This window comes from Ictidomys tridecemlineatus, chromosome 15, assembly GCF_052094955.1.
Source record: "Ictidomys tridecemlineatus isolate mIctTri1 chromosome 15, mIctTri1.hap1, whole genome shotgun sequence".
Taxonomy (NCBI): Eukaryota; Metazoa; Chordata; class Mammalia; order Rodentia; family Sciuridae; genus Ictidomys; species Ictidomys tridecemlineatus.
Window position 1 is genome coordinate 6130795 of NC_135491.1, and position 23834 is coordinate 6154628.

Below are 23834 nucleotides of genomic sequence, written 5' to 3' on the forward strand. Positions count from 1 at the left end.
GACTCAGGAGACTGTTATAGTCCTGCTCTCAGATGAGGAAAATGAGGCTCGGAAAAATGAGATACTGAGGGGCTGGGGCTCAGTGGTAGGGCACCCGCCTCGCACGCGTGAGGCCCTGGGTTCGATCCTCAGCACCACATAAAAATAAATGCACTGTGTCCATCTACAACTAAGAAATATTAAAAAAATAGTTTTAAAAAATAAGAAACTGACAATATTTGCCCTTCAAAGTAAGGAGGGGAGCTGAGACTTGGAGTCCAGGCCCTTGACCCCTATATGCTGGGCAGCCCCTTCCCTCATCTGGGCCTTGATCCTCTAGGCTGTAACATGGGGGTGCACCCCGGAGACTACCGTGAGCATAGGAAGGGCCACAGGCAGGAGCAGCAGAGGGATGTGACACGGCCACTCCACCTCGGGCTCCCTGGGGTCAGAGGTCTCCACCCCCAGCAGGCCCAGCACAGGATGCGGCTCCTGGGGAGGCCCAGGCAGTGTGTGTGGAAGGAATCAATCACAAGTCAATCAATGTGCAAATGGACGAGGGCATGAGCACAGCTGGACAGGCGGCAGGAGACAGACACTGCCCTGGGCCAGCGGGTGTCCTCTGGCCCGTGTGGTGGCTCCTGAGTCTGGGACGCCCCTATTGTAGCCCCGAGGCCCCTGGATAGAGACTCCCTCTCTCTAAATCTGTCTCCTCTGCAGACTGGGACCCTCTGGGTTGAGGCCTGCCTTGGACTCACATTCCTGCCCAGTGCTGCCAAGGCCCATTCTGAGCCAGGGAAACCTGTTTCTCAATGTGCGTCCCACGGAACGCCAACCTTGAGGAAGGGTTCCACAGTCATGACTGCTGAATCTTCCAGCTTCCTGTCACCTCCCGGGGTTGCAGGGTACAGGTTCAGAAAGCTCTCACGGGAAGCTGTTGAACCCTGAACATCCCAAAATTTAGGTGAGCCAGAAAACCTGTGTATGTCCCTAGAGCAAGGCCTGTCAGCACCCCAGGAGCTTCCCGTGGGAACCGCTGACGGAGTGGTTATAACCATCAGTGCAACATCACTCAGAACACGGGACAAAGTCCCCTTAAGGAAGAGTCACAGCCACACTCCACCTTTCCCTGGATTCTCTGGTGAGGCAGCTGCAGGCCCAGCCCCGTGTGCACGTGGGCTATTTAACTTCTTTCTATGAGAACTTCCTAGAAGATTCTGTGACCCCTCAGGCTCCCAAAGCCCAGGTTCTACAGATCCACAGGTCGGCCATCCTTGCCCCCATCTCCTCTTCCTGGCCAGTTATGATTGTTTTTGCAGGAATACATTAAAGCAAACCCCAGAGAGGGTATCACTTCACCCCTCGTGGTAACTCTTCTCGGAATGCATCTCAAAAGGTCAATAAGGACATGCCCTCCACCCAGACCCGTCCCCATCACCTGCCCCGTCTCGCCTGACGAACATCAGCAAGGACCCGTCCTGACTCAGGTTTCCCTGGTGGCCTTGAAAATGGCCCGTGAGGTCAGCTCAGGAATCTGTGTTTTTGTCAAGTGCCTGGGCAAAGGTGACGCCCTGAGGACGGGGTGGTCAGCTCTCACTGAGGACTTCAGAGCTGCTGATCACACACAAGCCCTGGCAGGGGGACCATGGGGGCTGGTGACATTGAGCCTGGCTCACATGAGAGGTTGCCATGCCTCCCTGTGTCCCCAGCACAGTCTCTGGGCCTGGCACACTTGGTGCTGAGGACTGGCAGGGAAAGACAGGACCTGATGTGGGGGGAGGAGGCCCTGCCTCAACTGGCCCCAGATGCTTTCCGCCTGGACGGCCTATGGGTGACACTGAGGTATCCATCTGCTTCTCGGCAAACGGATCATGGCCTGACTTTGGATTCTTCCACAACTCCGTCCCCTCCTCTTGAATTAAGGTGAGCCCTGGAGCAGGCACCCACTGCCCTGACCCTCCGTCTCCTCTTCTGTCAGAAGCAGCATCTACCAAAAGGTGATGGCTGCACTCCTCGCAAGGGAAGCACGAAATAAAACTGTAGCATGGCATCCTCCACCGGCTACACTGGCCAAAGCCAAAAGGCTTCCCACCGTGGTTGCTGGCAGGGATGGGGGCCAACAGGCGCTCCTGGGGTAACTGGAAACTAGCACCATCTTATGGATGGCAGCACGGTAGCTCCCTACAGTAAAAACAAGTTGGGAGGTGGGCAGGGCGGTGACAGGAGAGGCCACAACTGCTGGAGCGGTGACGGGTTCCTTCCACCCTGCTTGTACACCTGTCTGACACTTTCCACTGTAAAGAGATGAAGTCTGAACTAATCTGCAAAAAGGGGGACTGAAGCATGCCGCGTGCTACAGCGCGGACCCTTGAACACACACCGCTGCGTGAGGGAAGCCAGACAAGGACCCACTGACGTGAGGGCTCCGAGTGGGCAAATCCACAGAGGCAGGAAGCAGGTCTGTGGTTGGTGGGACCAGGGCAGGAAGCTGGGGTGTTGGCAAAGGGGTGTGACAGGTCTTCTCAGCTGCTGAAAATGTTCCGGAATGATCACTGTGACAGCACACAAGGCTGTGACTGTACTAGAGCCACTAAGTTGTACCCTTTAAAGAAACAAATGGTATGATAAATTGTATCTGAAATAAAGTTATCAGAATTTTTTAAGCTGCCAGATGCAGTGGCGCAGACTTAGGATCCCAGCAACTTGGGAGGCCGAGGCAGGATCACAGACAGGTTCAAGGCCAGCCTCAGCCACTTAGCCAGAATAAAAGACAAGGACTCGGTGGTAGAGCACCCCGGGTTCAATCCCCAATGCTTCCAAAAAGAAAAATTAAGCTAGATACAAACAAAACCTTCCCTGTCCCCTTGGATTCCACACTTCACCTCTCAGAACTGGCCCTACAGATGTGCTCACGGGGACCACACAGACCTCCTCGGCAAGGCTGTGCTCCATCCGGTTTTGTCTTTGTAACTCTAACAGTGACAGAAAGGAAACGCCGTGAAGTGTTAAGTTAGGGAAAGGTCTGAGGTCCACTTCTTGCAGAATCACGCCCCTATACACAGGCGGAGCCTCTGCCACCGGTACCACGACCAGACCACAACCAGACCAAGACCACACCAAGACTACACCAAGACCACACCAAGACCAGACCAAGACCACACCAAGACCACACCAAGACCACACCAAGACCACACCAAGACTACACCAAGTCCACACCAGGACCACACCAAGACCACACCAAGACCAAGACCAGACCAAGACCAAGACCAGACCAAGACCAAGACCAGACCAAGACCACACCAAGACTACACCAAGACCACACCAAGACCACACCAAGACCAAGACCACACCAAGACCAAGACCAGACCAAGACCAGACCAGACCAAGACCAGACCAGACCAAGCTGGGCCAGCTGCCAGGCGGCCGTGCCAGGTGCTAACCTGGAGTGCCTGCCTCTGAAAGTCCTGGGGACCTGGTGGGAGGCCAGGGAGCCAGGCACCCTCCTAGAACAACCAGCTTTAAAACGCAGTAGACATCAGCATCTTGTTTTTATCAGCAGCACGGCCAACGCCAGCCTGGGGCGGAGAGCGCCTCCCTACTGAAAGAGAGCGAAGCAGCCGAAGCGGCCCGCATCTGCGCACTCGGCCAGACTCGGATCAAACATGAGAAAACGTGTCACCGGTACTGAACACGTAAAGACTCTCCCCATCAGTTAACCCTAAGTGACACCATGGGACAACTATTTGCATAGCATTTTCTTTGATATTAGGTATTGCAAGTCATTTGGAGATGATTCAGAGCATGTGGGCGGGGACTATGGGTTGTATAAAACACTGTGCCACTTTATGTGAGAGTGCCGGGCATCCCGTGGGAGAGCTGGAACGCCGTGGACACGGGAGTACAGCTGTACACGTCTTCTTATGTGCCTGAAGCACTTCTGAAGGAGACGGGGGAAACTAGGGCCAGGGCTGGAAGGACACTTGGATTTCTCAGTTGACCTTTGGCCCCATTCTGGCCATGTCTCTTGAAGGCACAGGTTACTCCAAAATTTTTGCTTTGGAAATGCAGAAATCAGAGCTGCTGGCTGTGCTCACTGCACTGCAGGGGGTGGCAGGAGGGGTCAGCCAGGACCTGCAGGATGGGGCTGGGGCTGGACATGTCTGCCAGCTGCCCAGCTGCTGGGACAGGCCTGCTGGGGCCTTACACAACCCGGCTGGAAACTCTGGCGGGGCGGGGGAGGGCTGTGTCAATATGACCAAAGAGGCCGAGCTGTTCCGCCTGGGTAGAGGGCCAAGCGGCACTCCATACCTGCCGTTGCCACCCGAGCAACAACAGCTCCTTCCTACAGTGCCAGGGACCAGAGGAGAATCTTCCTCCCCAGCTCTGCTAAAGACTCAGCGTTCAGCCGACACAAGACCTCAGGCCACCTTGAAGACCCTGGAGTCCATCTCCCCACCTGGGGCCAGGGGTCGACAGGGTCCACACCCCCAAACACACAAAAGATGTGTGGAAGCCCAACCCCAGGTCCTCAGAACTGACCTTTGTGGAAATAAGGTCACTGAGATGTACTGAGTTAAGAGGAGGTGGCGGGGTGACCCCCGTCCTTTGAAGGGGGATCTGTGTCACAGCAGTTGGAGCAGACAAACACACAACATGCCGAGCCCCGGGCGGGACAAACCACTCACTGGAAAAGGTGGGGGCTTTGCCAGCACCCCCGCCCGGACCGCCCGCCGACTCCAGCCAGCGTCCCAGGTGGCCCCCACCCCTCCACTCGTGCGTCCTCACGCGCCACCAAGGCGTCCTTCTTCTCCTAGAGCTGCCCTCATCCTGTCCCTGCTCCCAGAGTCCCCAGGGCGCCCCAGCAGCCCCAGGACAAGCCCCAACCCTGAGGCCAGCATTTTAGGCCCTACCAGCGCCTTCACCTCACCTGCCTGAGACTCGCTGGACTGGGGGCCTCCAGTGTGGCACGTTCCTTGCCCAGGGCCTTGGCACAGGCTGCTTCCTCTACCCTCCCCCAGCCTCCTTGACGGTCACCTCCCCGCCTCCCTCGTCGCTCAAACACCCCGTCTCCAGGCATCTTCCTGAGCCCCGGGTGACACAGCCCCTCCTCTCCGCCCCCTGGTCTGTTCTCCTCCGCGCTCTCATCACCTTCTAGTGCACCACAGAAACCCTTGTTTATCTGCCCGTCAGTCTCCCCAAGGCAGGGTCCCAGGCCCCAGGGCCTGTACTTGATAAATGCTTCAGCAGAGGAGCCAAGGCCCCCCACCCCCACCTCTGCCCCGGCCTTCGCCAAGGCTCACTCACAGGTGATCTCCTCAGGGGCAAACCCCAGGACCCGGAGGGACTCCAGCGTCTCCTGGAACAGCTCCCGCTCCTGGCCCGGAGAGGATGACGGCCCATTGGTCAGGAAGCGGTAGTTGGAGCAGGGCTCCAGGAGGAGGTCGGCTGCAGGGGGCAGGAGGGGGACGCGGTCAGGGGACAGCCACAGTCAGGTCCCCTGATGGTGGACCGGGACCAGGCCCTCCCCTCTGTTGCATGGACAGGGTCCTTCCCTCACAGGTTTGGCAGAAAGCGCTGGGCATGGAGCTGGTGTTAGCACACATTAGACACCTCCTGTGTGCTCCGGGATCAGGCAGGAGCTATCCCTGGCAGATGCAGCGGGGCTGGGAATGAGAGTTACAGAGGCCATGGGAGGTGAGCACCAGCACCAGAGGACATGTGGCTTCAGACGCCACAGAGAGTGGCCCTGAGTGATGAAGGGCCATGTGGCAGCAGGAGCAAGAGGAAGCACAAGCTAGCTACAGGGTGAATGAGGAGAAATGGGAAGCTGCAGCCAGGCAGTGGGGGACAGGCGCGGAGGGGGGCGTGGCCGCAGAAACGGGGTGTGGCTGCAGGAGCGAGATGGGGGCGCTGGCAGGAGCCGAGAGGGGCACACACCAGGACCATCAGGAGGCAAGAGGCAGCCGGAGCCACAGCAGAGCCGGAGTCACCGGGTAACCCTGGCTGTGTGAGCAGGGGCAGAGGAGCCACAGCCAGCGGAGCCCGCAGCGTCAGAAGTGTGAGCAGGAGCCACGGGGCCACGCAGCCAGGAGGAGCAGGGGCCAGGAGGCAGCGGAGCCACGAGCCAGGACAGCGAGCGGGAGCGAGAGTCAGGAGAGAGCTGGAACCAGAGGGCAGCAGAATCCACCCAGGAGCGTCCTGCTCCTTCCTCCCCGGGCCCCCAACCCCGCCCCTCCCTGTGAGCAGCGCTGGGCAGGGCTGGGCAGGGCTGGGGGTGCGCTGACCCTTGAGCTGCTCCCCAGCGCCCCCGAGCAGCTGGTAGAAGATGTGGAAGCTGCACTCGTCCTTGGCCTGGCGGATGGCGCGGGACTTCTCCAGCAGGTCTCAGGGGAGGCGAGTCAAGGAGCCAGAGAGAGGAGGGAGCCCAGGAGCCCTGGGTGTTGCCAGCCCACGTACCCCTGCAAAGCTGTGGAGTCACCTGCAGCCCGGCTAGTGACTGTGCCACTAACTGGGTAAGTGGACTTGGACATGTCACCTAAGCACTCACACCTCAGTTTCCTCATCTGCTCATGGGGTTTAAAAATACCACCTCTGAGTGAGCTGCTGCCAGAGAAAATGACCTGCCAGGCAGGAAGCACCCAGAAGGACCTGGCTCTCCATTGCCCATGGGCAAGCAGGGTGTCAGCTCCCCGCTGGCCTCAGTCTTCCCACCTGGATGTTGGGACTATCAGCTCCCTCCGCCCACTAGACTGTGTCCCTCATGTGTTCTTTCCTTCTAAGTCATGTGACATGTTTACACAATAAATAATGGCAGGACACCTTAGAGCAAAATAGAACACAGGACCATGGAGCCCATATTTTGCCCAAGATCAAATCATGAGGTCTCTTTTCCAAAAGTGGGTGAAGACGGTAGGTAATCTGCTTGACGTGGACGGGAGGGGTGGGGGAAGGGCCCCTGGAGGAATGGGGACGTGGATCACGATCACCCCAAGCCTTGGCTTCCTCCTGCTGAGTGGGGATGACAGCGGCACCACTGGGGTGAGGATTCCGGCCCAGGCCCCCACCCATGGGCCACCCTGACACCCCTCTGACTGGCCCGGGTGGTTACTGGGCCTGGGAGCATGAGCCCACGCACCTGTCACTGGTCTCAAAGGCAGCTGGGCCCAAGAGCTGAGACCCCTGGTCCTTCTGGCCTGACCAGAGACCCTTTCCCCAGGTGCGGGGAGCCAGCCTGAAGGAGGGGGTGTGGCTTCTTATTAACAGTTGGTGGCGTTACTGCTGTATGGTTGTCAATCGATTGTCACCCTCAGCGCACGGCTAACTACCGTAGTCATGAATGGCTGGCAACGATGGCTCTTTCTATGCGGTGGGCTCCCTCGCTAAGCTGTGACTCACACAGTCCTCCGAGCCCCTTGAGGCAGGTTCTGTGCTCCTTTTCCGCCTACAGAAGGAGACACTGAGGCAGAAGGTGTGCAAATGGAGTGGCCAAGGTGCAGCTGCAAAGCCTCGGAGCAGGATGTAAGCCAGGAAGTGTGACTCCCTTTCTCTTCCTTCTGCCCTCCTGGAGGCTGGTGTCTCCTCCTGGAAATTCCTTTGAGCGCTGCATGCCAGCCGTGCAGGGCAGCGAGACAGGGCAGCGAGACAGGGCAGCCCGAGGCCTCTCCTTGTAAGGCCTGCTGGCAAGGTGGGCTGGCGCCTGGGAACCCAGATTCTAGGAGGGTCCCTGGCATTCCCTAACTGAGGAGGGGCTCACTGGGACTGGATGTTTGGGGGCATCTGTGTGGTCTGCACTGAACAGCTGCCATCCTTCTAGGAGTTGGGGATTTGGGCACATGCTAGGCAGGGAGGGCCATGTGACTAGCCCCCCTAACAACCCTGCCCCCAAGACTCAGGCTGGACAACACCCGACGCAGTCATCATACCTCGCCGCAGGAGACATCTCGAGTGTCTCCACTGAGAGAGGGTTCTGGAAGCTCTAGCTGGCTTCCCTGGATTTGGCCCCCAGAGCCATCTCCACCTCCTGACTTTGCTTGGCACCTCTTCACTGTGGTGAGCCACAGCCGGACCGAGGGCTCTGCAGCTGAGTCTGGGGATCCTTCCAGTCCATCACTGGAGGTGGGTGGGCATGAGCCCTAGCCCAGCACCTGCACGACCAGCAGCCACCCACACCCTGCTGCCTACGCCAGACTATGTCACTGCATCTGAGCTCAAGAAGTGGGGGCTGGCAGCCCTGCACTGGAGCTGCCTCCTGTACGGTCCACATTCAAAGGGCCACCTTCCTCGGCCACCCCAGGTCCTCCCCGGCACCCCTCAGGGCTGTGAGAGGATACAGGTCTCGATGTTGGCGCCCACGATGTACCCAGCCACGTCAAAGTTGATGCGGATGAATTTCCCCTGGGAGGGACGACATGGGAGCTTCAGAGAGGGTCCTTTACCCCTCAGACCCCAAGGGGCCCCACCCCACACCCGCCCACAGCGGGAATGCCTCTGACTTCCTCTCCACTGAGACCGCAATCCCACCCCAACTGTGCGTCCCCAGGGAAGGGTTCCCTGCAGGATTCAAGGTCCAGGCCCAGCCCCCCCCTCAGACCCAGGGTCCAGGCCCAGCCCCCTCCTCCAGCAAGCCCACCCATCTGGCCCCACCCCAGGTGCCCAGCGCCCATGCCCCTGGCACCCAGCCGTCCCCAGCACTCACAAATCGGGAGGAGTTGTCGTTCTTCACTGTCTTGGCGTTGCCGAAGGCCTCCAGGATGGGGTTGGCCTGAAGAAGCTGCCGCTCCAGCTCCCCCTGCCGGGGTGGGACATGGGCGTCAGGGAGAGGGGACCAGGGGCGGGCTGAGCGTCTGTGTGGGAGGGGCCCTCCTGGGGGTCATGCCCGCCCCCCACATCCGGGTCCTGCTGCTCCTTCTACCAAGACATCCCGAGGGGAGATGGAACCAAACAGGAAAAGACCAGCTGGAGAGCAGCGCCCATTAATTAAAAATACATCGAGGGAGAAACACCAGGAAACAAAACTCTTCTTTCTACAGATACACACACGTTGGTAAACATGGAAAAGACTGCCAGGTCACACACCAAGCTGTCAGCCGCGCAAGCCACTCGGGACTGCGAGGAGGAGAGGGGACTTCCACCCTGTCTGATTTTGTCGTGGTGGTGATGCACATGCGCCCAGGCGTCACTTAGAGAATGAGTCTACACCATCCAGGAAAAGCTCTTCAAACTTCCGGCACAAAGCAGGCATTCAACAAGCCTGCTCCATGGCAGGACCCTCACTGACGTTCCCTCCTGACCCTCAGTATTAGACCTGGCACCTAGTAGGTGCTCAGTTAAACAGAAGCCCACGTGTGTCTTCTCAGTCTACATCTTGCTTGAGTTGGATGAAATGGTCTCAGCTGGTGGGCGGTTTTGAAGAGTGAAAAAATATATGCAAAGCGAAATGAACATGTGGCTTGGCACATGAGCATGCAATACGGGAGTCTGCCTCCCTCGCTCGGCTGCCAGCTCTGCATGTGTGGAGGCAGTATCACCGCCACCTCTAGACACACAGTGGATCAGCAGTAAGAGGTACATTGGTATCTGGGCTATCCATGTTAGCATGGGGCCTGGGTACATGCACACAGTAGGGCCACTGTAAACAGCAGCAGGGGGAAGTGTGTACACAGTAGGGTTGCACCAAATGACAGCATGGGCCTTGGCCTGCACACAGTAGGACTGATAAGTGCACTCCTACTGTGCGCAGTCCTTGGCTGGTGCGATCACTCTTGGACCCTCTCTACCAGATGACCGCGGGCTGGGTGGCCAGGGCACATTAGGGGCAGCAAGACTGGAGGCAGTTCCCTGCTACTCACATAAGACACGGTGCTGGCGGAGGCCTGAGGAAGTCATGGGACACGAGACATGGACCAGGACACAGCACATGGAACGTGGACAGACACACAGGTGAACAGGTGGCCTTGGACAGAGGCAGGGCCAGGGGGCAGCGGAACCAGGATTGTGGAGTGGGATGGCACGGGGCGGGGCCACAGGCCCGGGCGTGATCCCACTCCAGGGTGCGAGCAGGATTCACCCGCCCCTGCCTAGGGTTTCTCATGGTTACCTCGGGGAGACAGAGGCCCTGCTTCAGGGCTGCTGAGTCACAGGACAGAGATGTGGGAAGTGGGAGCAGCACAGGCGGCCATGCAGACCCCATGCCCAGGCACATGGACACCACAGTCAGGCTCAGAGTGCCGGGTGCCATTCAGGACCATCTGTGTATGGCCCCGCCTCACTCCCAGCACCACTGCAGCACACAGTAGGTGCTCAGGCACACAGTAGGTGCTGTAGGCATACAGTAGGTGCTCAGGCACGCAGTAGGTGCTTCAGGCACACAGTAGGTGCTCAGGCACACAGTAGGTGCACAGGCACGCAGTAGGTGCTTCAGGCACACAGTAGGTGCTCAGGCACACAGTAGGTGCTCGGGCAGCCTAGGGGCAGGAGACAGCAGCTCTGTGAAGAAGGCAGGCAGTGTGTGGGGAGCAAAACCCAGGACAGAGGGGACGACGCTCGTGGCCAGGCCTGGGGTGTCCCAAGGCTGGATGGCTTACGGGGACGCCAGGCTCCTTCCTGCCCTTCGGCGATGATGCCACGTGGGCCAGGTATTGGATGACCTTCTTGGTATTTTCTGTCTTCCCGGCTCCAGACTCCCCACTGTGGGGGAACACGGGGAAGCACAGGGCTGGGTAAGGAGGCCAGGTAGCCCCTGCCCTGCCCGCTGCAAAGAGAACATGCCCAGCCGGGACCCTCTTCCTCCAGGAAGTCCTTCCAGATTACTCACGTGCAGAGAATGGACTGATCCTCGCGATCTGTAGAGGAAAGAAGGGGAGCATGTCATGTGGGAGGGGCTCTCCCACAGGACCCTCTGGTCCCTTATGCATTTTAAAATCATTTCCAAAGGGTAAGGAAATGATTGGGTTTTGTTGCATGACACTCCTGGATTCTAATATCCCTCCCTGACTAAGCCTCTTGCTTGCTGTGTGACCCTGGGAAAGCAGCTGCCCCTCTCTGTGCCTTGGTTTCTTCACCTGGAAATGGAGACCACAAACCCCACTGAACAGATCATAATCACTAACACCGAAGACGTGTTTGGCTCCTCAGGTGGATAGAACCAGGCCCGAAGCTGGGGTCGGAGGGGACAGCATGGGGACAGAGCAGGCCAGCTCAGAAGAGGTGACCTTTCAGACAGGGGCAGCACTGGGGCAGGCGGAGGACACAGCCCCAGGGCCTGCAGGAGGCGCTGAGCCGAGGGGTGGAGGGACAGAAGAGGCCGGGGGGGCGAGGCGGGAGGGGGCAGCTGGGTTTCGAGCCTCATTAAGGGTCTGTGTGGTTTTAAGGGGTGGGGGGAGGATGAGCTGCCCCCAGCGGGACCTCGGGGTGAGCAGCCTGGTTCGGGTGTCACAGGGACACAGCGTTGAGACCTGGCTGGTTCTCTGTGTGGCCTGGGGCCAGCCGCTGAGCAGCTCTGTGCCTCCGATTCCCCATCTGACAAAGGGGACGTGAAACAGCAGCCCAGGGAGAATGTCCTCCACACGCCCAGCAGGGACCAGACCCTACAGCAGGACACAAAGACCCAGCGCCCAGCCACCCACCCACCGGTGTCACCCCAGAGCGGCTGCACTGCTCCGTGCCTCAGTGTCCCCATCTAGAAATGAGAGACAGCGGGCACCGCGAGGCTGATGATGTAACCCAGCGACATACAAACAGAGGACCGCCAGGAGAAACAGCGGAAGCCACTATTCCAGTTGGGGACGTCAACATCCCTTGCACAAACACAGACACACGGGCAGGACGAAGATCAGGAGGTCAGAGTTGAACCAGGGCCCCGCGGAGCAGCCGGGCACCGTGGGCCACCAGCCTCACACACCACAGCGGAACATGCCGCCCGCGACCATCTCAAGACAAACGGGGCCTCTGCACCACGGCACGCTGCACGGGCTGGTGGGGGTCCAGAGCCAGCCCCGGCTGCCCTCAGACCACAGCGGGGGTGAACAGAAACGGAATCAGAAAGAACTGGAAACCGCAGCCCGCACCCAGAGCGACCACACGCGGGCCCAGGCAGGCCTGGGAGAGATGCGGGCCTGCGGGCCGCCGGACTCGGCTGCTTATCCCTCAGATATCACAATAGCTGGCAGGTGACAATAGCTCGGGATTATGAGGAAAGCAAATAAGGAACAAAGTTATGTTACATGGCCAGACGCGGCTGGCTGTCACCTCGCACAGCTGGGTCACGTGAGCCTGAACCCATCACCTGGAAGGACACTCTCACACACAGAGGCCCCTCCCAGGCACCCTGCGCCCGTGACTCTCCAGCCCTCAGCATGAAGCAGCCACCGGGCCCCGCAGCACATGCCCCCTGCTGGGTGTCCCCAGAGCCCCAGAACGTCTGACCCAGCAGGTGGGGGGAGGGGGACTGCCAATGCTGTCCCCGCTATGGGGACCACCACATTAGACGGCGTGCGTGTATTATTAGAACACACAGTAGAAACGCAGCGGACCAGTACAATACGTCCACCACACATGCTGCTGTTTGCTATCATGTCATTGGATATAATTAGAGGTAAAATGTCATGTGTCTAATATATACTTACTACGTACTAAATATTTACTAAAATAGGTGATACATAAGGAGTGCGTCAGGTACACTAATTCTGTAACTTGACCCGACTGCTCCATGTTGTCAGGGGACCCATCCTTAGGATGCCCTTGGAAGTGCACAACTTGACCAGCTGTACGCAGCAGCCTGTGCTGTCATCTGTCTAAAGGTTGCTTTTCACCCCATGACAAGGTACAGCAGGTCTGAAATTCAGCCCCCGATGTCCAATGAATGGACACTCTAGGAGTTACCGTCTCTCAAGGGAAATTCCTGTAGAAGCCAATTGGTTTCCAAACAACATGGCTGAAAGAAGGGGAACACAGCAGGGCTGTGTGGAAGGACCCAGCGCCTGGCTGCCCAGGCCTCCATTCGTGTTCCCTCCAGTTCCCCAAGAACCCGCCAAGAGTCGGAAATGCCCAGCCTGGGGTTCACCCCAGCTCCTGAGAGCACCCAGTGACGAGCTCTCGCTCCGGCCTGAAGCCCCAGCCCACACTCACCTTGGAGCATGCTTCGGTAGGCCCCCTCTGTCACTGCATACACATGGGGTGGCACCTCATGGCGCTTCTTGCCCCGATACATCTCCACAATGGCCTCCGTGTAGATGGGAAGCTGCTTGTATGGGTTGATGACCACACAGAAGAGGCCGGAGTATGTCTACAGCAGGCAGGAAGGAAGAGGGCCTCAGCAAGAGGCCGAGGGCAGCACAAAACCACTGGGTACAGCTGGGCAGGTTGTGCACTGCACGTCTATACCAGGCCTGTCGATACCAGACAGTGTAGATCTGAATGTCTGTTATAAACATCTTCAGGCTAATGACATGAAAGAAGCTTCCAAATTACATAAAGGTGCTATGCAGATCAAGGGTCCCCACAGGAGAGGAAATGGGCTTTGCAGCCAGTCAGACTTGGGTCACAGCCTGAGACTGCCTCAACTGACATGCAGGAAGGGACCGTGTGCAGGGTCCCCCTGAAGCACATCTGTAGCAGCAGAAGACCACAAGGGACCTGAGTGCACGCTCAACTCTGGATTCCCACGCAGCTCTTGGTGCACAGATGTGGGGCCATCTCCCAGGTGGTATGAGGGAAGCGGGGGCGGAGGGCTGGGGAGAGGAGCTGCCGCCTGCGCTGGGCTGGAGAGCCAGGTTCACACGTTCCCCTCAGCACCACCGCATCTGCGATGACCTGTCTGCTTAGGTGACTGTTGGCGGAACTGCAGGTTTGTGTCCCCCGCCAAACAGTCGTGCTAAGCTGCTTAGGGCCTCACTAAGTTGCTGAGGCTGGCTCCAACTTATGATCCTCCTGCCTCAGCCTCCCAAGTCTCTGGGATTACAAGTGTGTACCCCTGAACTGAGTTGGGCACCCTGAGCTCTATCTATGCACTGTTAGGCCCAGATTTGGGGCTTTGTCCCAGTCTAAGAAACTAACAGGTATCATCAAGCAGAACTGCTGCCTATCGTCTTAACTAACCATTGAACCGTCAGCCGCTCAGCCAGTTAGTCATGCACTTAGCTAGTTAACTGGCTGGCTGTTACTCAGCCGGTTCGCAGCAGAGCTGCTTTGAACTCCCAGACAACTGGGGCTTCTCAAGCAGGTAGGGTGTGGCCCCCACAGGCTGCCAACCTTCTAACGGAGGGAGGGGGGGGGTGGCAGCCAGGAGCAGCACAACCGGTTTGCTGGGTGTCTGCTCTCCGCGCCTGGAAGGCTCTGGAGCTCTCGGCTGGCTCTCCAGGGTGGGGTGGCCGGACCGCATTCCCTGGGTGGTATCTCATGGCCGCCGGCGCCCGGCCCCCACTCCTGGCTGGCTGGGGAACCCACCCCTGCGCCAGCCCCCTAGCCACACCTGGCTCCCAGGGCAACACCCAGGATGGAAACCTGAGTTGACCAACAAGGCCAGGGGATGGGGTAGAGGCCGCTGCACCTCGGGAGGGTCGGGACATCCGAATTGCCAGGGCACAGCTGGGGGAGCCCAGTGGAGGGGTCTGGAAGGGCCACCCAGCTCCTGGGCTCCGGAGGCAGCCTGCTCCCCTCCTCAGCCGGCAACGTTCCCCACAGTCTCAGTTTCCTCCCGAGAAACCAAGGAGACAACCGCCTCATTACAAAGGCCGAGGGATTAGCGATAATGAATAAAACCCAGCCAGGCGGAGGCAGGGCCCGCGACACTCCAAATATGGGCTCTGAGCCTCTCACATTACCTGTCCCTCTGGGGACCAAGGGCTGGCTCCTGGAAGCCACTCCATCCTGCGCTGGAAACCAGAGGAGGGGTTTCCTAGCTCTGGGGGACCTTGCAGGACAGATTTGCCTTTTTTTCTTTTTCTGTTGCTTTGCAGAGCTGGGGATTAATTCCAGAGCCTTCCGCGTGCTCGGCAAGCGCTCTGCCCCTGAGTCACCCCCCCAGCCCAAATTCACCTTCCTTAAGCCTCAGTTTGCAGCCCTGGGAAATGGGGTTTTAACCCCTGTCACCTCAAAGGGTTCTGAGGGCGAAATGGCCTGAGGTGTATTCCAGAGACTCGGGGAGCTCCCTCAAAGGCCTCCCCCGCACCCCTGCATCAAGGGCCCAGCAGCTCCAGGCCAACAGGTTCTCAGGACGGAACCTGGGTTTCTGGAGCCCTGGGAACCCACCTTCCACGGGGCCACGCTCTCCCCTCCACCAGCTGGACCACGGCTGTGTATTAAGCCCGGGCCTAAGACAAGAAGGGTGGAGCTGACCCTGCCCAGCAAGCAGCCTTTGTGGGTGTCCCTGTCCTCATTTACTGGGGACAGGAAAAGCACTTCCCACACAGGGCGAGCCACGTGCAAGCAGGACCACAGGACCCAGGTGGACCCAGGAACACAGCCCGCTCCACATGTGACCAGCCCCTCCCGGGTCCATGGCCTCCCCCTCCAGGCTGTGAGGAGACAGGAGGTGACAATCCCAGTCTCATGGCTTCCTGCAGATGGCGGTGGGGCAAGGAGATTGTATGGGAAAGAAGTTGGGACCCGCTGACCCAGGAAGCGGTGCCGGTCAGCACTAGTGATCATGATTAGGCCCTCGCTTCCCGCTGGACTTCTGGAACCGCCTTCCAGACCCAAGTTTCTGGCTCTCTAGCACGGCCCCTGCTCAAGCCTGCGGTTTTCCCACTGATAACCTTCCCAGCGCAGCGGCTCGGACCTGGGGTCTGGGTTCCTGACCTGGGTTCAGATCCAACCGCAGAGTTCCCAGCTGCGGGGTTGGTTCAGGGACTCCCCCCGCCCCCCCCAGGCTTCATCTGAAGAACACAGATGACAGCAAAGACCCCACGAGGTGGCTGTGAGGGTTCAGAGTGTTCATTCAAAGGAAAAAAGTGGCCAAACGTTTGGGGTGCCACTCTGACCTCCGGGGCCTCAGCAGTGCCCTGGGGCAAGGACTCTGGAGAGGGTGCCAGCTCCCCCGGGGCCAGAGAGCCCTTGAGCCAAGCCCCACAGCCACCCCCATGCCAGCTACAGCTCCTCCCAGGGCCCCAGTCTCCAAACGGGAATCAAACATCCTCAAAACACCCTCGTCTTGTGCCTAGTGGCCCTGGACAGGGAAGGGCAGGGGCCAGGCTGAGATTCCCTGGCACTCCAGGCTGGTGTTCAGAGCGTGGCTCTGGGTTCGAATCCAGCAGTGCTTCCTCCACAGCCCTGTGGCCCAGGCCCAGGGCAGTTAACATTCCTGAACATCAGGTGGTGTCCACGGACCCTGCCCTGGAGGGCAGCTGATAACACACGCAGCGCTCAGACCCGAGCTTGGCACTGCATAAGTGCTTGCTAAATATTTGTTAGCCAGCCATTATTTTTGTTTTTCGTTATAATTGTGGACATTCCTTGTCACGCTCTCCGATCCTGTTTGCCCCTATGATGAATGAACTAATCACCCCACTAGAACCTCCCTGGAAGCTTATTAAAAAAAAAAAAAGTCACACACCCAGATGTAAATAGTCTGAGGTAGGATGTGGGTATTTTCTAAGAACTCCCCAGAGGGTTCCAACATGAAGCAGGACGAAGCCTGCCGCCCTCCACCATCTGTTTGCTGTAAAGTTTCAATAGTGAGACAGACATTAAAGGATGAGCCCAGAGGTGGACAGACGCCACAGTCAACCTCACTAGAGTCAGTCCCATCTCACTCTCAAGCCTGGACCCAGACCCTTCCTGACTTCCAGGAGTAATTGGATGCCCTTGGTCAAGGAACTTGGCCTCTCTGTGCCTCAGTTTCTTTATCTGTAAAATGGGGACCAAATGCTTTATGATGGTTAAATTTTTTTGAGACAATGTCCTTTAGAGAGCTTAGAAGCGTGCTTATCAAATACTCAATAGAGGTTAGTTTTCAATATTATAACTCTCTGGGTTGCCTCTTATATAACATGGGGTAACAATAGGCTGGGTTTTGTCTGAGGGAGATTAACCCGGAGCATGGGGTTTTCTATACTCTTGGGTTCCTGTCATTAAACCCAGTGGTGGGGTCTACCATCTGGACACCCCAGGGGCTGTCCTGCTAGTGTTTGGCCTGGGGAAGGCACCGTCGCAGGACCTGGAGGACAGACGTCAATGCAGGTGGGGACCCTGACACCCTGCGCCCCCTCCCCGGGACACGGCCTCGAGCGGCCACTCACGTAGATGAGGCCCGAGTAGTAGCGCTCGCGGAGGTTGTGCAGGACGGACGCCTCGTTGAGGCAGGTCAGCTCGGCCATGTCCTCGGCCTTGCTGAACTTGGGCGGGTTCATGCGCTGGATCTGGTCCCGCGGCAGCCGCAGGCGCCGCCCGCTCTCGGCCAGCTCCACCTCGGCCTCCTCCTCGCCCTCATTGCGCAGCGCGGCCGCCTCGAACCCGTGCAGCTCCGAGGGCACCCACACCAGGCGCCGCGCCGTCCACTCCACCTGCGGGGCGCTGCCCGCGCCAGGCCCGCTGCCCCCGCTCGGCCCTCGGGGCGTGAACAGGAAAGGCTGGGCCGCCTCGGGCACAGGGCCCGGCCTGGGGGGCGCCTTGCGTCCGGGCACCGACAGGGTCACGGCTGCCATAGTCTGCAGGGGCGAGAAGGAGGGTGACATCCCATCAATGGGGCTCCACCCTTGGTGCCCCCAGCCCCACTCCAAACCCCCAGGCAGGACCCTCACCTTCCTTCACCTCTTTTTACCTCTTTTGCATTTCTGCAAAATAGGTCAATAGAGTTGGCTTCCATTTTTCCACCTCTATTCATCCATTTACCCATCCATCCATCCATCCATCCAATAATCCATCCATTCACCCATCCATCCAGTAATCCATCATCCATCCATTCAATAATCCATCCATCCATCCATCCAATAATCCATCCATCCATCCATCCAATAATCCATCCATCCATTCATTCAATAATCCATCCATTCAATAATCCATCCATCCATCCATTCAATAATCCATCCATCCACCCATCCATCCAGTAATCCATCCATCCATCCATCCATCCAATAATCCATCCATTCAATAATCCATCCATCCATCCATTCAATAATCCATCCATCCATTCAATAATTCATCCATCCATCCATCCAATAATCCATCCATCCAATAATCCATCCATCCATCCATTCAATAATCCATCCATCCATCCATCTATCCATCCATCCATCCATCCATCCAATAATTCCATAATTGGCCAGGCTTGGGGAACCAGGCACAGCTCTATGCATTCACAAGGTAGCAACTGTCAAGGTCAGAGGTTCCTGCCTTCAGAAGCAGGTGCATTCTAGTCCCAGGCTGTCCGACACAGGAGCCTCTGCCATCTGGAGCTACTGGACACTTGAGATGTGACAAGTAGAACCAAAGAATGGGAATATTTATTTTCTTCTATTTTATTATTTTTAAAAATTTTTTAAAAATCGTAGTAGGACCTTTATTTTATTTATTAGTTTATTTATATGTGGTGCTGAAAATCAAACCTAGTGCCTCACACATGCTAGGCAAGTGCTCTACCATTGAGCTAAAACCCCAGCCCCCTTCTTCTACTTTAATTAAACTTAAATATAAATAGCACCCTGTAACTATCAGGCACTTGAAATAAGGAGTCCAAACCCAATGGGACTCTGAGTATAAGATACACCCTACACTTCAAAGAGTCAGTGTGACAGAAAGATAACCCGTCAGAATTTTTTTTTTTTAATTTGGTGACATGTTGAAATGATACTATTCGGTGCCATTTAGTATATTGAAATGGTATTATTTTGGATGCCCTGGGTTGGGTAAAATACATTTCACTAATGTCATCTGTTCTTTTTTACTTTTTTTAAAATGTGGCTACTAGAAATTTTTTAAATTTTAAATTACACATCGGACTTGCAGTGTATTTATATTGGCAGTGCTATTCTAATCCCAGGAGACGATAAAAAGATACATAAGTAAATTATATAGTATGTTAAATGGAAATGAATGCCAATGAAAGAAATCATTGGAGGTACTGAAGTTTTAATTGGGGTGGCTGGGGAAGGCCTCTCTGATGTGGCACTTTTAAATAAAGACCTGAGTGATTTAAAAGAAGGAAGTCACAGGGATGTTGGGAGAAAAAGCTTTCCAGACAGCCAGTGCAAAAGCCCTGTGGCAGGAATATGCTCATAGGTCTCTGTTACTGTGAAGTGACCAGGGTGACTAGAGCCAGGAGATGGGAATAAAGAGGATAGAAGGTGAGGTAAGGGAGGGGACAAAGGACACAACCTGGCTTTTTACTCTGAGATGTGAGCCCCAGGAAGGTCTTGATCTGACTTTTGTCATCTGGTTCCCTGAACACCTGTGTTGACACCTGTCTTCCCACCTGCTAACATCTCATCCCCTTGGTTAACACCTCCTTCTTTCTCTGTAGAGCAGAGACTGGCCCCATTCTTTCGCTTTCACTCTGCAGATGCCTTTCCAGTACCAGGTGTGCCCAGATGGGTCTGGGCATGGGGAGAGACAGGGAAGGAAGCATCAGGGGCCCTGTCTCTTGGAGCTCCTGCAGAGGGGCCCAGCTCCGGTCTCAGACAATCCAAGGAGTCTGGGAATGATTCTGCAAGCACCCGGGGCACTGCATAAACCAGAGCGTGCTGGCTCCCTCCCGCTCCCTGTGAGGCTGTGGACAGTAGTGAGCAGACAGCAATCCCCAGGCAGTCCAAGATGGGCAGGAAGTGACCTGCAGTGTGTCCTCCGGGAGAAGGCTGCCTCTGCCTGTCCCCTGCCTCAGACACACCCATCACTGCATCCCCACAGCCACAGGACTTCTGGTCATTTCTGCCTCCCACTCGGAGCTTCCACCTCTGCCACCAGGCCTAGAGGTACCTGCCGTCCTCACCTCCCAGCACAGCAGTCCTGGCTCCCAGCCTCTCCTGGCCCTGATACTCCTGGGCTTCAACCCCTGGACCCTGCACTCCGCCGAAAACCAAACCGAAAGGCATTTCTCCACCCTGGAGCCCCCAAGAGCTAAGGCTCACCCCAGGCCTCTTGTGTGGCCTTGATACACCCAGAGAAGCTCCATCCCTGGGACTTTACCCCCCACTCCACCCCACTCCACCCACTTCCTCTCCAGCTCCGTGGCCTTTGACCAGGAAGGGTTTGGGAGTTTTTGCAATCGCTCCGTCCTAGGCCTCCCTCCCTGGAGTCAGGGATCCAGGCCCCAACCCCCTAAACCCCTCGGGATGCAGCAATCTGAACCCTCGGCCCTCTCACCTCAATCCCCTGGAGGGGAGGATGCTGGGTTCTAAGGACTGACAGGGGCTAAGGGAGTGAGCCAGCAGGCCTGGCCCAAACAGCTGCGCCCCGCCAGCTCCCCGCCCTCCCTCAGCCAGCAGGAACCTTTGCCAGGGCTCATTAGTGTCACCTAGGCAGGTGAGAGCACCTGCCCTGGGAGGGGCAGACATCGCTGGGCTGGAGTAAAAGGAGCCAGGGAGCCGCCCTGGGGCAGGGGTTGGGGCTGCTGGCATCCACCTCCAACCTGAGCTTCTGGCTACCACCCAGGAGTCCAGCCTCCTCCCTCAGACCCAGGAGTCCAGATCCCAGCCTCCTCCCTCAGACCCAGGGTCCAGGCCCAGCCTCCTCCCTCAGACCCAGGGTCCAGATCCCAGGCTCTTCCCTCAGACCCAGGGTCCAGGCCCAGCCTCCTCCCTCAGACCCGGGGTCCAGCCCCAGCCTCCTCCCTCAGACCCGGGGTCCAGATCCCAGCCTCCTCCCTCAGACCCAGGGTCCAGATCCCAGCCTCCTCCCTCAGACCCGGGGTCCAGCCCCAGCCTCCTCCCTCAGACCCCGGGTCCAGGCCCAGCCTCCTCCCTCAGACCCAGGGTCCAGGCCCAGCCTCCTCCCTCAGACCCAGGGTCCAGGCCCAGCCTCCTCCCTCAGACCCAGGGTCCAGATCCCAGCCTCCTCCCTCAGACCCAGGAGTCCAGATCCCAGGCTCTTCCCTCAGACCCGGGGTCCAGCCCCAGCCTCCTTCCAGACCCAGGGTCCAGAACCCAGTCTCTCCTCCCTCAGACCCAGAAAACCAGACCCCAGCCCTTAACCCTCAGACCCAGGGTCCAGGCCCCAGCCCTCCTCCTCACATCCAGGAGTTGGGACCCCAACCTCCTTCCTCAGATCTAGGAATCCAGGCCTCCAGACCCTGAAGGGCCCCAATCCTTCCCTCTCTCCAGGCCCAGGAATCCCCGCTTGCTGCGCTGCCGACCTTGCTCAGACCTGGGGTACCCGGCCCCCAGGAGTCCAAAAACCTCATCTGCCCCATCTCAAGCGCCTGTGTCGCCCCCTCCCCCTCCGCTGATCGTCGGGACTACCTGGGGGCGCCAGCTGGAGCGGGAAGATGGGGAGGGGGCGCAGGAATCCCGGGTCCTCTTCAAAGCACTCAGGTGCGTCTACCTCCGCGGTCCAGCGCGGGGCGGGGCCACGTCGCGTCACGGGGTGGGAGCCCGGGTCTGATGTCACCCAGCACCTGCCCGGCCGGGAAGGGGGCGGGTCCTGGAGCTGCAGGCCTTTGACAGGGGGACAAGCCGGAGGGCAGAGGGATCCTATTGCCTGATGGGCGGCGGCGCCAGGGGCTCCTCCTCCTCGGCGGGCGAAGGTCAAGGCCCGCGGCGCAGAGGGCTCAGGACGCCCAGTGTTCAGTCCCGCTCCCAGCCTCCCTGGCTGGGGATTGGGTCCATGAAATTAATAAAGCGATGTGGAGAAAAGGCCCAGGCCAGCGTGTCACCATGTACTCCCTCTGAGCCTCAGGGTCCCCACCCCTGGAAGTGGAGAACACAGTGCACAGAGTGAGGCGGAAAGGACCAAAGGCAGTTCTGGCCGGCTGAGCCGCGCGCTCCTCACCGGTGAACGGAGGATGAAACGCCGGTAAGAGGTCCCCCACGGGCCAGGTGTCTTTCTGCTCACCTAGAACAGCTCGTGGAATTCTGATTCATAGAATGATCTTAACCACCAATGAGATAGGAACAAGTAGCATCTCCATTTCTCTGACGGGGAAACTGAGGCATGGAGAGATGAAGAAATGTGCTCAAGGTCACACACTAAGAGGGACATCGGGGACTCAAGCCCAGACTGTCAGCTGCCATTCTAAAGAAGGGGGGGGTGCAAATATGTGGTAGGTCCTCAAAGTGGCCACCGCCATCCTTAGGGGGCTACTATGGGATCAAAAAGGTTGAGAGGGGCTGGGGATGTGCCTCAGCGGTAGAGCGCTCGCCTAGCAAGTTCGAGACCCTGGGTTCGATCCCCAGCACCACATAAAATAAAGGTATTGTGTCCAACTACAACTAAAAAAAAAATTAAAAAAAAAGAGGTTGAGAGCCTCAGCACACACTTTGTCGCCAAAGTATTCTTCACCTGGTTTCTCTGTAGTCCCTGCCTCCATCAGTTTTCTTTTCTGTGAAATGGGTACAATATAATCACTCCGAGTTAATTTGATGATAAAAGGAAATAGTTTTAGTTTTAAAAATAAAAGCGGCCAAGGACATCGTAGGTGTTCAAAAGTTCTTCCCCCACCCCTCTCTGGCCCGCAGTTTTTACACGTGAAAAGAGAGACACTGTCATCCTGGGGGCGGGGGACTGAAGGCAATGACTCAGGTATTAAACTGTCCACGGTCCCAGAGAAAGCCACAGTTTCCCTTTTTGTGGAAAAGGCCCAGTGACGCCAGCGAGGACCCAGACCCGACCTCCAACACAGTAGGAACTCGGGTTGGGGGAGAGCAGCTCTCCTGTCCCCCTCCCCCGCCGCCGTCCCCCTGCGCGCCCAAGGTGAGTGTCCGCGTCACCGCCCCTCTCCGGTTGCCCGCACCGGCCTCCGGGGCCCGATCGCAGCCCCCAGCCTACAGCCTCCCCGGGCCCAGTCCCGCTCTGCGGCCCCCAGCGCGTCGCTGGCCCAGGACACTCACCGGCTTGCAGGGCCGTCCAGAGGCTTCGGCCTGGGGAGAAAGAGAGGAGGGTCTGCCAGGACAGCCCCGCCCCCACGAGCACAGCGGGGACCAATCCGCGCCTGCTGCGGCAAGCCACGGCCCCGCCCATGGGGGCCAGCGACCGCCAATCAAGAAGAGCGGCTGGTGGCTAGGGCCAATCACAAGTTGCCGCAGGGTGCCAGCCGTGGGAAAAGATCTTGGCCCGAGAGCCGAGGCCGGCCGCGCGGTCGTGGGTGGGACCCGAGGCCTGACGGGCAGCGGGCGTGACCAATGGAGAGGAGCGGGGGGCGGCCGGGGGCAGGAGGCCCCAGCGGACCGAGTGAATGGGCCGCTTTGTGCGCACCGTTTGAATGGGGGCCTTTGTGAGGGCCGGCGTGGGGGGTGCGGCTGGAGGCCGGAATGCCTGGGTCCCCAGGGAGCCGGCGGGCAGGAGAGACGGGAGAAAGAATTCGCTTTTGTCGACCGCCGACCGCGTATCCGGCACGATCCCGGGCCCTCACCCACAGGGGAGGTGTGGGCGGTGATACCAGCAGTAATAATCATCATTTATTGAGCGCCTGGTGTATGCCAGGAGCTCTGCAAAGCGCGTTAGCTGCATGATTTCATTTAATCCTTACAACGAACCCCTTGAAATTGGTGCCATTAAGAGCTTCATCTTCCAAGCTGAGAAAGAGGGTTAATTGCCGAAGGTCGGAGCTGACAAATGGCAGGACAAAGAACTCCGAGTCTGACTCTAGAGCTTGGGCTTTTAGTCCCCACGCTCTGCACAAACGTGGGGAAATGATTCCTAATTCACAGACAGGAAAACTGAGGCTCGGAAGAGGCCAGAGACATCCCAAGGTCACAAAGCAAGGGCTCCAC

General features: G+C 57.9%; 1 protein-coding gene across 8 annotated transcripts in view; it reads right to left on the reverse strand.

Annotated features, from left to right (window-relative positions):
- The window catches only part of Myh14 (myosin heavy chain 14), a 70974-nt gene extending 47891 nt beyond the window's left edge, over positions 1 to 23083 (reverse strand). Inside the window, exons 1-12 of one of the 8 annotated variants that reach the window (XM_078031563.1) lie at positions 22953 to 22971; positions 21958 to 22049; positions 21366 to 21812; positions 17214 to 17621; positions 13105 to 13261; positions 10793 to 10820; positions 10563 to 10665; positions 9828 to 9851; positions 8675 to 8767; positions 8310 to 8373; positions 6264 to 6362; positions 5284 to 5424 (exon numbers count right to left, since the gene is read on the reverse strand). In XM_078031563.1, the coding sequence (XP_077887689.1) occupies positions 5284 to 5424; positions 6264 to 6362; positions 8310 to 8373; positions 8675 to 8767; positions 9828 to 9851; positions 10563 to 10665; positions 10793 to 10820; positions 13105 to 13261; positions 17214 to 17618 (1114 nt within the window). In that variant the 5' untranslated portion in view covers positions 17619 to 17621; positions 21366 to 21812; positions 21958 to 22049; positions 22953 to 22971. Of the gene's footprint in view, positions 1 to 5283; positions 5425 to 6263; positions 6363 to 8309; positions 8374 to 8674; positions 8768 to 9827; positions 9852 to 10562; positions 10666 to 10792; positions 10821 to 13104; positions 13262 to 17213; positions 17622 to 21365; positions 21933 to 21957; positions 22050 to 22952 lie in introns of those variants that run through there. The other 7 variants (XM_078031567.1, XM_078031569.1, XM_078031565.1 and 4 more) reach the window with 7 other exon arrangements.
- Positions 23084 to 23834: the final 751 nt, after the last annotated feature.